We start from the raw sequence: 11365 nt of genomic DNA on the forward strand, positions 1-11365 counted from the left end.
GTGTCCAAAACCTTTCATTTGGAGTTATCTTAGGTTATACATGCATATAGGACATTTTTACATTGTTTAGAGTTGATTTCTAATCGAAATTACAATTTTGAGCAGAAAGAATCCAAGCTAGGCACTTAGCGCCTTGTCCAATTCCGAGAATGCCCTTAATGTAAAATTTTATGTGTTTTAAAGCTTCCCCAAGTCCCTCCGCGTGTCTTCCATGCATTGATGATAGCCAATTCAACAACAACCCAAATAAAAGATGTTGTAAAGGGATGACTCTCCATGAAAGTTTCAACCTCCTAACCGACTTGAAGCTCTCTATAAATACAACATCTCCTTCTCTTCATTCATCATCCAAAGTGATCATTTTCAACTTTAGACACTTTATTCTCAGCTTATTTACGTTTTCCCTTTAAGTTTTGAGTTATTATTGTTTTAACCTTCGCTTATTTCAAATTCTTCCTTTATTTTCCAGCTTGTTATTCTTCAATTGTAAGTTTGATCTTATTCAATTAAAATTCCAGCATGTACTTTGATATTCACCTCTCTCTCTCTCTCATTACGAAGTTGTATTCACACAAACTTGTGGAATTGATCGAGTACTGCTCCCCAATCTTGAAAGAGAACGGGTTAGGGTCTTTTGGGTTGCAACTCACTCATTTTCAGCTTGTTTTAATTATATTCATCTTTTATCATGTCGTCTACTTCCATCAACGTTCAATTATGTTTTTCCTTTAAAGTCATGAGCTAAATTTATTTCCCCAAGCCCGGGTTGGGGATGATTAGCTAAAGTTCTTAAAATCCAACAAGGCAAAAGGTGTTTTTCTCTTCTTTTATCATTTAAGGTTGTTTTACAAAGTTAAAACTTGATTTGGCCAATTAGTGTTTTAACCAAGCATCAATACTGAAAGGGTTGATACATTTTCACAACTTTGAAGATTTAACTTTAGAGAGAAATACTTTAGACATAAATATTTCGCTCGGGTAGCCTAGACATAGGATCTCGACCTAAGGTTACATTTAGTTTTTATTAAATTAAGTTACATTTTCTAATAGACATATTAAGGATGAACTTATTCCTTCAAAATCACTTAGACATAAGAAGATGGTGAAGCAAAACCGATGAAAAATATTGAGAGGCGCATGGCGCCTAATTGGAAAAAATTGTCGTATTTTTAGCTAATTCGAAGTAACTGGGCTGGGTTTATTGCATTGAGTCTTAAAATACCAAAACCAACATTATCCTTGATATTTGTTACCCCAAATTCAATTGCAAAGTCACCGATCAACATAATATTCATTCAAAAGACTTTATTTGTCCCTGAGGATCAATACTCAGAATACTCATTTTGTTTTACTACTTATGACGGGTATACACTTGCGCTCTATCATTTATTTTCATTCCAAAATCTCAAACAGTAACCACAGCTAGGTCAAATTATCATTTTATCCTGTGTTACATCTTTTATCTTAAGTACCGCTGATCCTTTAATAAACAACCCGGTTATGGTCCGACCAATAACCGAAAGTCTCTCTTGGGCCAATGAGAGGATGAGGCTCCTTGTTCAAGTCTGGAGTCAGCACTAAAGTAAACACTCATCTACTCCCCTAAATTTGGGAAGGAGTGAATTTCATCTTGTGAACTTATGTTCCCAGCTCCCCACTTGGTCTCGTCCCCAAAATGGTAGAAATGTTGAGTCGGCGACTTGGGCCACTCTCACCTATACAGATCAAAGGACGAACCCTCACGAGAAATGGTCCACAACTCACTCAGGATTGAGAATGAGTTGTCTGGTCATCCTATGAAATAACAATCTATTAGTCAACGACGGTACATCTAAATATTAACTATTTCGCGGTCCGGTCTTAGTTAAACTCATTATATACGATACCCCACTCACATGTCTCCACACAAACGACCTGGATCAGGTCGTTTGTAACATTTACAAAGTGAGTTGTATCCGTAGTGTTGTCAGGATATGGTACCCAACCTTATCCATATACTATAGACCCTTTAGGTTATTCCCAAGACATTATCCACTTGTATATCGAGGGTATATCAAATATATACCCAGTATATATACTGTCTCGGTTACATGATAATAACCTTGGATGTGTAGTTTATTGGATTTGGACAATGCAATGTTGTAAATTCAGCAATAATTTGATTGAATAAGAAAACATAACTTTATTGAATATAAATTTGTTTTTACATAATTACAAGATACGAGTTTAGGGCAACACAACCAACACACACTCTCTTATCTCCTTCATGGAAGTCACATAGCACTCCCATGAGGCCCGCTATTGCCTTAGGACCGATCTCGTCCCCCGCGATGTAGGGAACTTCATCACCTGGTGATAGGTGGAAAGGACGGCTCGAACTTCATCTCGTCCCTTGTAGTGTAGGGAACTTCATCACCCGCTATTGCCTTAGAACTAATATCATCCCCTGCAGTGTTCTTTTTTTCTTTAATTCTTTTATTATGAGAAGTGAGATCTAGGTTAGGTTAGGTAATGGCGAGCAGCGGCAAATGGCAGATTTGGTGGTGGGCGGTAGTGAACGACGATGAACAGCAGATCTAGTTGTGGACGACAGTGAATGGTGACAAACAGATCGAGCACGGACAGCAGCGAATGGCGACGAATACCAACAAGTATAAAAAACAAACGACGACGAAATCTAGAGTGAATAGCAGCAAACATCGACGAGCAGTAGTAGATCTGGCATAGAATAGCAACGAACGACGACAAAAACAATAGATTTGACGGCGACAATAACAGATATGGCGATAGACATCAGTGAGCGACGACAACAAATAGGATGGGAATCTGAGATTATGGGAGAGGTGAGGATGGGAAATCGAGAGTGAGCGACGAGATTGAGAGTGAAGGAGATGATGAGAGAAGGGAGACAAAGGGGGAGAGGGAGGAAGACAAAATGGGGCAGGCCACTACGGTTTTTGGCTTATATATATATATATATATATATATATATATATATATATATAATATCTTTTTTTAATTTAATGTTGTGTTCAGTTCAGTTCGGGTTGAACTGACTAAAAATTCACTAAACCCGCGAACCAAACCGAAATTTCGGTTCTGAAAAAAACCAACTCAACCCAATCTGAAAACATTTCTAACCCAAACCATGGTTTGGGTTAAGTTGTTCAGGTTACTCAGGTCACCGGGTGTTTTTGAACACCCCTACCCAGGGTCAATACATTTGCCGAGCTTCCCCTGTTCACCAGGATTCGGTACGTATGGACGTGGTTAATGTCAGCGACTATGACCAGTACATTGTTATAGGGTTGGAGTTACGTGGTGACTTCTTCATTCGAGAAAGTCATAGGGGATCAGGCTCGGCGACCCCTACAGTTAGTTACTCTTGGGCCACCGAGTCGTTCATGGCCTGCCTTGGCCAGGGCCTTTTGCTTGTTTCCAGAGTATCCTCCAGCCGGCCCTCCACAAATAGTAAGAATCGCCTGCAAGCGCTCATCCTTCTTTGGGGACTTAGGCTTCGCATCCTTTCGTCTGATGTAGCGCTTAGTCCTTTGGTTGGACGAGACACTCTACCCTACGAACTCCTTCAAGTAACCCTGCTGGACCAGCGATTCGACTTGGTCTTCTAGGTCGTGGCAATCCTTCGTGTCATAGCCATGGTCAAAGTGGAACTTGCAGTACTTACTTCGATCTTGCTTGCCAGAGTTATGTTTGGTCGCTCGAGCCATTGGAGAACGTTGTCAGCCGACGTTCTATCAATCTTGGCTAATATTTGATGCACCGGGACGTGGGTCGGCGTATATTTCCCAAACTTAATCGGTTTGTCTACCTTAACCTCGAGCCGACCTGTGTTTGACTCCTTACGCAAGGACGAAGCTCGGTCGGATGCCTTGCCTTTGTCCCTACGCAAGGATTCCAGGTGTCTCGCCTAAGACACTCTGATGCTGAGGTCAGTAATCGAAGTAAGAAAATAGGAGTAGACACCTTTATGTTTGAATGAAATGTTTTTCACCCTAAACTCGTAGTTTGTATTTATGTAAAAACAAATTTATATTCAATAAAGTTTTATTCAGTCAATTTGTTGTTGAATTCATAGCAATGCATTGTCTAAATCCAATAAACTAAACATCCATGGTTATTGTCATGTAACCGGGACAATATATAAACTGGGTATATATTTGATATACCCTCGATATACAAGTGGATAATGTCTCGGGAATAACCTAAAGGGTCTATAGTATATGGATAAGACTGGTACCTTATCCTGGCAACACTATGAATACGGTCCACTTTGTAAATGTTACAGACGACCAAATCCAGGACGTTCGTGTGGAGACATGCGAGTGGGGGTATACTATACAATGTGTTTGTATAAGATCGGACCACGAAATAGCCAATTTTTAGATGTAACGCTGTTGACTAATAGATTGCTATTTCATAGGATGACCAGACAACTCATTCTCAATCCTGAGTGAGTTATGGACTCGTCCTTTGATTTGTATGGGTCAGAGTGGCCTGAGTTGCGGACTCAATATTCCTACTATTTTAGGGACGAGACCAAGTGGGGAGCTCGGAACATGAATTCATGAGATGGAATTCACTTTTCTCCGACTCTCGGGGAGTAGATGAGTGTTCTCTTAAATGCTGACTCCAGGACTTGAACAAGGGGCCCCACCCTCTTACTGGCCCTAGAGGGACTTTCTGTTATTGGTTGGACCATAACCGGATTGTTCATTAGAGGAGCGGTGGTATTTAAGGAGTAAGATGTAACTCAGAGGTAAAATGGTAATTTGACCCAACTTGAGTTATGAGCACTCGTGAAGGATTAACTTGCCATTACTGGTCGTATATCCGTAGACACGAAAACATTATGCAGTGAGAAGAGTGCAGCTGCAGGTCTTTAATGGAGTGACCCGTAATTAACGAATATTGATTAATTCGGTTAATGAGTTTGACCGATTAATCTCATATCGTTGGAGCTTCTGATCTGTAGGTTCATTAGGTCCCCTTGCTAGCTCACAACGGTAAAACGAGGATCAAGTTTTTGGACAAATTTGAAATGTTTAAATTTCTCAAGAGAATATATGTATATAGATACATTATAATATATGGTTAATTCTTGTTTGGGATTTTGGAATGACAATAAATGATAGAGCGCAAGTGTACACCCGTCACAAGTAGTAAAACGGAACGAGTATTCTGAGTATCAATCCTCAAGGACAAATGAAGTCTTTTTAATGAAAATGATGTAGTTCGGTGACTTTGTAATTTATTTTAAGTTGGTTTTGATATTTAAAGATTCAATGCAATGAATCCAGCCCAGTTACTTCAAATTAGCTAAAAATACAACCATTTTTTCCAACTAGGCATCAGATGCCTCTCACAAATTTTCTTCGGTTTTACTTTGCGATCTGCTTATGTCTAAGTGATTTTGAAGGTATAAGACCATTCTTAATATGTCTATTAGAAAAAAGATCTTACTTTAATAAAAATCAATTGTAACCTTAGGTCGAGGTCCTATGTCTAGGCTACCCGAGCGAAATCTTTATGTCTAAAGTATTTCTCTCCAAAGTTAAATCATTAAAGTTGTGAAAATGTATCAACCCTTTCAGTATTAATGCTTGGTTAAAACATTAATTGGCCAAAGCAAGTTTTAACTTATGAAAACAACTTTAAGTGATAAAAGAGAAGAAAAACACCTTTTGCGTTGTTGGATTTTAAAAACTTTAGCTAACTATCCATAACTGGGTTTGGGAAAAATAAATTTAGGTCATGATAATAAAGAGAAAACAGAATTGAACGTTGATGGAAGTAGACGACATGATTAAAAGATGAATAGAATTAAAACAAGCTGAAATGGTGGAGTTGTAATCCGAATGACCCTAACCCATTCTCTTTCAAGATTGGGGAGCAATACTCAATCAATTCCACAAGGTTGTGTGATTACAACTTCGAAGATAGAGAGAAAGAGAGAAATAAAGATGCACGAACTTGCTGGAATTTTTAATTGAACAAAATTAAAGCTTATAATTAGAAAGTAACAAGTTGAAAACCAAAAATGAATTTGAATTAAGTAAGGTTTAAAATAACAGCAACTAAAAAATAAGGGAAACAACGAGGTAAGCTGAGAAATAAGTGTTTAAAGCTGAAAGTGATCAGTTAAGGATGATAATTGAAGTGAATGAGTGGCTGAATTTATAGGGACTTCAAGGTGGTTAGGAGGTTGAGAGTTTTGTGGGGAGCCATCCATTTCAAACACCTTTTAGTTGGTTTGTTGCTCAATTGGAAATCTTTAGTGCATGGAAGACACGTGGAAGGGCTTGGGGAAGCTTCAAATCATACTAAAACACGCGTTTTACATTAAGGGTATTCTCGGGATTGGGGAAGGCGCCAGGCGCCTAGCTCTGCATTTTTTTTGCACAAAATTGTAATTTCCGTTAGAAATCAACTCTAAATGATGTAAAAACGTCATATATGCATGTATAACCTAAGATAACTCCAAATGAAAGGTTTTGGACACTATAATAAGCTTAAAATACGGTTTCTGAGTATAAAACATTAGAAAACAACACCAATTTAGCTTCTTTTTACCCTTATAAACAAGGGAAATCAATTCTAAATTGAAACTATATATTATGAGAGAAATTATTTGAATGAGATTCAAATAAAAGATCAATATGAATAAGATTCATATTAAAACTATAGGTTAAAGATAACATGCATAAGATGTACATTAAACTATAGGTTATATGAGAGAATTGTTTTAGAATATGGTTCTATTTTGGGATTAAATAATTAAATGTTAATTATTTATTTAATTAATATATAATTAATTAATTAGATGAATAATTATATATATATATATATATATATTATTAATTATTAATATTAATATTTATCACTCCCTTGCTTAATTGTAGGGAAATGGGTGGTTTGTGATGAGGTGAGGTAACTTCTATGTCATCTTGTTTTTTTTTTTTTGCAGAAATATTATGCACAAAAAAACAAACGAAAAAAGAAAAACTCCTCTGGCAGTTTTCTCTCTCAAGCTCTCTCTCTCGATTCTCTTTGAGCTTCCAATCGTTACTCTCGCAAGCAAGGATCCTCACCAGAGACATAGCAAGGAAGATCATTTGGTGATGTCAATTGGGTTTTGTTGAAGAATTATTCATCAAAGGTAATACCCAATTCCCCTGTATTTTCCTTTTGTTTTGTGGGTTTGGTCGTCAAAAAATTCAAGAACAAGATCCATCTCCACTGTGGGATTAACATCCTTTCACAAAGTCCCTGCATTTTATAGGCACAAGTGGCCGACCAGGAAGGACAACGGTTTTGGAGTTTAGGGGCACACCGAGTTGTACGAGGCCCTGACGGATGAGCAAACACTCTCGACAGTTAGTGCGTGGTGCCTCCACTTGCAGACCTGTTCCCAGCAGACTACAAGTTTCAGGTTGTAGTCCTCGGCATCTCCCCCGTACAGCTATGATGGCGACACATTTGTACGCCTGCACAGAGTACGGTGTTGACTGTCTGTGGTCGTGTGCCATGTTGTCGCTCTCGAAATTCGACGTGTGTCCTACTCGGGTTTCTCCCTCAACACATATATATTACTTTCAAAATGCTATATTAAAATTAACGATATTTTTTAAACCAAAATTAATCAAATTGTACTTAGATATCAAGATTGAATAGGTTACTTTAATGAAATTACATCATCAAAACTTAATAGATATAATTGTTAATCTCAAAATGTAATATTATATTAAGGTCTTTTAATAAAACAGATGGTCTTTAAGCCCTACATTATCTCGAACTCTATCCTAGTTACACTCAGATTGTGCAGCATACCTTCTTGAACAAACAAGTAAATCGAGATCAATCAAAAAGGAGTATTAGAGGTAGAGAAAATCACACCAGAATCACTAGTTCAAACCATATTGAATGGTTAAGTGTCACACATCATCAATTCTCAAAACTAACTCTAAACGTCAATCTGTGTACTTGTTAACACATACATCCTAACCTTTGGAGGTTCAAATTCGAAACCTCACATAAGGTTAAACTAAAAAAAACGACTCTAAATTATAATAACAATATGTACAGATTGAATTATTGATGCTACCGAATTATATGATGATTTATCTAAATTCTAAGCTTGGCACAGAAGTTAAAAGGAGATTTGGCGTGGGCTCGCAGAACTTGCTGCTGCACCACCAAAATAGAAGCCGCAGCAGTGAAATCCGTGGAGGCAACATAATCTCCCACAATCCCCAGCTCATTATGGTCACTCCAGTCCGACAGCCCCTCCAATAGAACCGGGTTTACACCTTGCTTCCTCCCCACAATCAAAAGCTCGTAAGAGTTCTCATTCAGTGTTTGTATGGCCCCTATTGTCTCTGCCCCATTTCTTACCACTATTTCCCTGTAAATGACTCGCTCGTTGGACTCGTTTTTCACCCAGAACCATGTCACCACCCCGTCATCCAGCTTCTTCTCCAACTCGTTGTCACCTCTCGCATTGTAGGACAGAAAACGCACCACTGTCACGCATACATCCAAGTTCCCCACCACTCTGTCCGCGTAAGCTAGAGCCTCTCGAGCATCTGCCCCTCCCAAGAACAGAACCGCGAAATGCTGCATTGAGTTCCAGAATGACTGCCCCACCATGGGGCTATGAAGATTGTTCTTTTCCACCAGAATTCCCACCGAACATGGTGCGTGTTCCAGCACACTTGAGTTCACAGAATTATTCAACCCCACCGAATCTGACCCCGCACTCCTGTTGAAAGGAAGCACAATGAGGTTGGCCTTTTTCACAAGAGCAAGCTCACAAATGTCCTGATTCATGGACCGCTTGGGTGCCACAGCCGTGTAGGTGTGCAACTTAACCAACTCAGTTCTGGCCTCCTCGTACAGCTTAAAGGCATTGTGGATGGTGTCAGAAGCGGTGTACTTGGTGGGGGCCTTGTGCTTCTTGTGGTCGATGAACACTGGTGCCGCCCGCCCCACCAGCTCGATCAGGTGGAGCGCATAGATGCCGAAGGGGCTGCTCGTAGTCGGGTTCGACATCTCTAGAAAGTCCACTAGCGCCGCCACGTTCTCCTGGTCCTTGATGCACAGCACCATCCGAAGCTCTGTGCCCGGTGGATTGTGTTGGATGCTTCTCCTTTTGCTCACCATGTACGGTCTTGTCGGGTCATACAGTAGCCTTATCAATGGCGTCGCTGTCGCTGTCACCGCCGCCGTAAATAACACCATCATTGTGAATTCTGGTATCTTTATTATCTGTGTGTATAAATAATTAAAACTTATTATCTACCTATTATTCTTTTTTATTTTTATTTTATGTTGTGTTGATAAAGTTGAAAGAAGGTGGCAAAATGATACCTTTTTGTCTATCCAATGGACTAAAAGAATGAGTTCGACTTCACCTCTTAAGCACATAATGAGGGTAACGGCGAGGCCATCTCTAAGAGGCAACTGAAAGTAAAGAGAGGCAACGAGAGTAGCAGCAAATTTGAAGAAATGGCCAGCCAGAGCCAAGAAAAACAAAGGCGCCAAGCTTTGCCACCCGGCCGCGGCCATTTCATAAACATCCGTGTAAAGCCCAACAAACGCAAACGAAAATGGCATAAGAAACTCCATTATTATGGTCTCGCTCCTCTCCACTAGCGTGGTTCCCAACGGAGGCCCATCTGGAATGGCCAGGCCCAACCAGAGCGGCCCATTAGCGATTGCAATCCCGAAGAAATCCGTCAAGAAGCCCATCACGAAAACCCCCAGCAAAATGGCCACCACAAACCCCTGCTCCACAGCCTGCCCTTCTGGTGTTTTCTCCACAATCCAACGCATTGCTCTTCTTACACCAAACACAACAAACGCCAACAGAACAATTAGCGAAATCAAGTACCATATTGCGTTCTTCCCATTGTATTCTCCTTGTATTGCCGCCTCGAACGCCAGGATCGCGTTAATGCCCACCGCGTCGCTGATTATCGACGTCGACATCGCCATTCGCCCCACCTCGGAGCTCAACAGATTGAGCTCGTGCAAAATTGGGTACACAACAGGGAAGGCCGTGATAGCTAGAGAGGAAGTAACTGCCCCAATGGAGGAGAATTTGGCGAGCTCTTTGTCCATGGACTTGCGTATCAACAAAGCGAACGTGATGTTCAAGATCAAGGGGATCACCACGCTAAACGACGCGATGCAGAATTCCTTCCTTCCCGACTTCTTCAAAAGTGTCAGATCCATTTTCACTCCCGAGATGAACAAAAAGTACATGAAACCGATTATCCCAATGTTTCCCAGCAAGAAACATACGTCATCAGGGAGCATGGTCCCTTTGAAATTCTTGTTGTGCCCCAGAACGGATGGTCCAATGATAATACCGCCCTTAATTTACACACAAAAACGTTTCAATTCCATATATAATTTCATACAATTATTGCATCTTAAAAGTAAGATTTTTTTATTATTCTATCAATTATTGCCACTAGATTCTAACATTTCTGTCTAAAGAATTGAGTTGGAAGAGAGAAGAGAAGATCTTACGAGGATCTGAGAAATGATTTTGGGCTGTTTAAGAGGGCGGCCGAGGAGCAAGTGGAGGATATGAATGACGAGAATGACGAACACAATATCCAAAACCAGAGCGGACACTGAATTTTCCAAAGGGCTTGTTCCATAGAAGATGCCGGTGGCGGTCGCATGGGTTTTCCGGCAGAAAACGGCGGCGGCGGCGGCGTCTTGGGGAGGGGAGTCGGTTCCGCCGACCACCTGGAATCTCTGCATTCCACCGCCGGCAAAAGCCACCACCCTAATTACCATGCAAAAATATTTTAACTACAAACTAATTAAAAAATAATTGAAAAAAAAAGAGAAGAAAAAATTTTCACACAGAGTGTGGACGTGCGCTCAATGGATTAAGGATTCTTTATACTTGATCGTATTTTACGGCCAATCGACCATTCTCCTTTTCCCTCTGTGTGGTTGCTGTCATTTTGTCAACTTTAATTTCCTATTTTTCTCACGCCTAAATTATACAAAATTAATATAATGCTCCTATATCTATAATATATTGGTTTTAGAGATTAAGAGTAGAATTGAAATTTTAAAAAATGTTGCAGAACTTTATCACATACGTCACGCTAAGGGTATTTGGGAGAAAACCTCCCAGTTATACAAATAAAAGGAAAATAATAACAATAAAGAAATTCGAACTAGAAAGAAAATAAATGTGGATGGAGAGAATCTATCTGAGTTTCAACTTTTCTAAGTTTCATTGTCGGATGTTTTTTGATGTAAAAATCTAAAACTACTCCCCGCTCTAAAATCTTGAGTTTAGCCAACAAATACATTTTTA

General features: G+C 39.7%; 1 protein-coding gene across 1 annotated transcript; it reads right to left on the minus strand.

Moving 5' to 3' along the window:
* Positions 1-7959: 7959 nt before the first annotated feature.
* LOC111022040 (cation/H(+) antiporter 24-like) lies at positions 7960-10955 on the minus strand. Its single transcript, XM_022299202.2, has 3 exons — positions 10555-10955; positions 9388-10395; positions 7960-9285 (listed from the first exon to the last, which is right to left on the minus strand). The coding sequence occupies exons 1-3, from the start codon at positions 10828-10830 to the stop codon at positions 8143-8145; spliced, it is 2427 nt and encodes an 808-aa protein (XP_022154894.1). The 5' UTR covers positions 10831-10955; the 3' UTR covers positions 7960-8142.
* Positions 10956-11365: the final 410 nt, after the last annotated feature.

The sequence above is a fragment of the Momordica charantia genome (genome assembly GCF_013281855.1).
Source record: "Momordica charantia cultivar OHB3-1 chromosome 3 unlocalized genomic scaffold, Mcharantia_2.0 BLBB01000003.1, whole genome shotgun sequence".
Taxonomy (NCBI): domain Eukaryota; kingdom Viridiplantae; phylum Streptophyta; class Magnoliopsida; order Cucurbitales; family Cucurbitaceae; genus Momordica; species Momordica charantia.

Bases quoted from the DNA above. Each gene is read 5' to 3' on its own strand.
- LOC111022040 (XM_022299202.2), bottom strand. From the start codon at position 10,830: ATGGTAATTAGGGTGGTGGCTTTTGCCGGCGGTGGAATGCAGAGATTC. The intron at 10,396-10,554 runs GTAAGATCTTCT...GTGTAAATTAAG, and splicing joins AAATCATTTCTCAGATCCTC to GGCGGTATTATCATTGGACC. The intron at 9,286-9,387 runs GTATCATTTTGC...TTATACACACAG, and splicing joins TCCATTGGATAGACAAAAAG to ATAATAAAGATACCAGAATT.